The sequence below is a fragment of the Lolium rigidum genome, chromosome 7 (assembly GCF_022539505.1).
Source record: "Lolium rigidum isolate FL_2022 chromosome 7, APGP_CSIRO_Lrig_0.1, whole genome shotgun sequence".
Lineage (NCBI taxonomy): Eukaryota > Viridiplantae > Streptophyta > Magnoliopsida > Poales > Poaceae > Lolium > Lolium rigidum.
In genome coordinates this window covers 22,845,381-22,848,233 of record NC_061514.1, presented here as the reverse complement: position 1 = coordinate 22,848,233, position 2,853 = coordinate 22,845,381, and the positions used below count along the sequence as shown (strand labels likewise).

Below are 2,853 nucleotides of genomic sequence, written 5' to 3'. Positions count from 1 at the left end.
TGACAAAAGGCAATAAGATATACCGAGGATATATAAAAGTTTACTGATTTGCTAAGCTAGATCTCAGTCAAGTCCTGCAACTTGGTTGCATCCCGATTTGTGCACATATAAGTTGCGAGTTGAATTTTAACTGAGTTTTTCTGTTTTACTAGATTTGCAACTGAGATTTTATCGATTCCAAGTAAAGATATGCAACTAAGAAAAACAATTCGGACCGTTAGGTTTGCTTTGTGATTCTTGCTGCTAATAAGTTGCAATATAAATTTCAACTGAGATTTAATAAGGTCATCTAACTAAGAACTAATTAAGTTAACTCTAAGGTGGACTGAGAAGTAGACACACGAAAAAGTTTATGTTCAAATCTGTGCATGAAAAATCCATATATGCCAAACACACGTATTAGGCATCGTTTCTGTTCCCTTGTGGATCCACGTACGTACTATATATACATATGAAATGAATTCGTCAACAGCGGTTGAAGAATTGGGCTAGATGATGCGACTATATATATCTTATATATAGGATATATTGAACGACCTAATTCGGCTTGGTAATTAGCTGTCGTCGTCGTAAGTGGACTGTTTTGCTATGATGTACACTCAGCAAGCACGATGGGGGGACTAATCTATGGGGTGTGCTCATGGTGGCCACGCGCGCCCACGATACCAGAAGAGTTGTCAATGGCAAGGCGGCATGTACGCACTAGCTACAGGTGCCGAGAGCGGCATGAAAGCTGGAAAAAGGAAGACGAAGAGCGGCATGCCCGCACGCAACACTCGACCAAAACCCCCCTGAAATCCACTATAAAACACGGCAACGGAGGCGTGTGTCCGCCACACTAGTGCTGCTTGCCACTACACACACTACCACCGCAAACCGTCTCCATCTAGCGATCTCACTCAATCTCACTTGAGCTGCCATGGCCGTGAACGACACCAAGCAGCTGGCCGACGCCGAGAACCCCGCGGTCACCAAGTTCGGAGACTCCGACTCCGACGTGGACTTCGCGGGGCGCGCCAACTGGCTGCGCGCGGCGGTGCTGGGCGCCAACGACGGCCTCGTCTCCACCGCCTCGCTCATGCTCGGCGTCAGCGCCGTCAAGCATGACGTGCGCGCCATGGTGGTGTCGGGGTTCGCTGGCCTGCTGGCTGGGGCGTGCAGCATGGCCATCGGGGAGTACGTCTCCGTCTGCTCCCAGCGGGACGTGGAGATCGCGCAGCTGGACCGCGACGGAAAGCGGGGCGGCGAGGAGGAGAGGGCCCTGCCGAGCCCCGTCCAGGCCGCGGCGGCGTCCGCCCTGGCCTTCTCTGTGGGCGCTCTGCTGCCTCTGCTCGCCGCCGGGTTCATCGTCGGCTACAGGCTGAGGGTTGCCGTAGTGGTCGCCGTGGCGACCATGGCGCTGGCCGCGTTCGGGTTCATCGGGGCTGTGCTGGGCCGGGCGCCGATAGCCAAGTCCTGCGCCAGGGTGGTGGTGGGCGGGCTCGCCGCCATGGGTGTCACCTTCGGCCTCATGAGGCTCTTCCGTGCCAGCGGCATATGACGCGAGGTTTTCTTTTTGCTGCCGTCACGTGCGGTATCCATGCTTTCCTCGTGATCGTGGTGGCGCCGACATACGTCTTCTCCGGCCGATCGATCATCCGTGTTTGCCTCTCTGAATCGATCGGTGGCGCAATGCAATGCAATGCATGCCGGCCGTGTTTGGCTATCTAATTAATCTCTACTACTCCTGCCTGCCACGCTAATGTAACATTGGCTGCAATTTGCTCTAGACCGCTCTGAGCAACACACTAGCCTCTTTTACTAGTTCTATATACATGTAACATTACTAGTACAACATCCGTTGAAAATAATTGACTCAACTTTATCAAGATGACAAAATATGTCTAGTTACATGGAAAAATACCAGCTGAACCTGGGTGCATGTGAACCCAGGTGAGAAATGCATTTTTCAAATGTTAAAAAATTCTGAAATAAAAATAACGGGATACGTATGCATGTTCCATGTGTGGGTAGAAAGTTTTCGCTCAGAATCTAAAAAGACAAAATACGTCACATATATACTGCTATATATAGCCCTGCAAAAAATTTCACTTTTTTGCCGAGGCAAAATAAAAGGTTTTTTCGTCACGAAACTCATGTCCAGGACACATGTTTGAGATCACCTTTGCATTCATTTTGTGTTTCGATTTTCAAAACATGTTTTTACATCACAAACGCACTTTTGAAAAAGTGGGTTCACATGCACCACTAGTGGAAAACGGGGCTATAGGCCCGGTCCATTTGGGCCTTCAGTCACGGTTTTCAAACCGGGACCAATAAGGCGGGACTAAAGGGTCCACCCTTTAGTCCCGGTTCAAAGTTGCACCGGGCCTAAAGGCGGCGCCACGTGGTGTGGCCAGGAAGCTCGCGGTGGATGGCCTTTGGTCCCGGTTCGTGGTACGAACCGGGCCTGTGGTTCTCTGCCGCGGCAGAGAATTGCTATTTCTCTGCCGCGGCACAGGTTTCGGCTGTAGCAGCGTTTCTCTGCCGCGGCAGAGAAACATGGCGTTTCTCTGCCGCGGCAGAGTTTCAGCAATGCATATATATCATTCAAGAAACCACAAAATATCGTCGTGAATATATATAGACATCGTCAACAGTACACGTAATGCATGCATATTTACAATATAAAGCTAGTCGGATCTCTTTACTAAATCTATTAGCCTCTACGGAGTTCCTCCATATCTATGACCTTCACATAGTGCTCTCCACCTTGGGTAATGACCTCGGTAAGAAAGAATCCCGCGATTTCCTCTTGATTACTCGTATTTGGGCCTCCGTTATGAGAGTGTCCCGCAGGCGTTTCATCTATAT

The 2,853-nt window shown here is 50.0% G+C and overlaps 1 protein-coding gene across 1 annotated transcript; it reads left to right on the top strand.

Annotated features, from left to right (window-relative positions):
- The first annotated feature begins 853 nt into the window (after positions 1-853).
- LOC124678290 (vacuolar iron transporter homolog 5-like) lies at positions 854-1,861 on the top strand. Its single transcript, XM_047214203.1, has one exon. The coding sequence runs from the start codon at positions 920-922 to the stop codon at positions 1,538-1,540; it is 621 nt and encodes a 206-aa protein (XP_047070159.1). The 5' UTR covers positions 854-919; the 3' UTR covers positions 1,541-1,861.
- Positions 1,862-2,853: the final 992 nt, after the last annotated feature.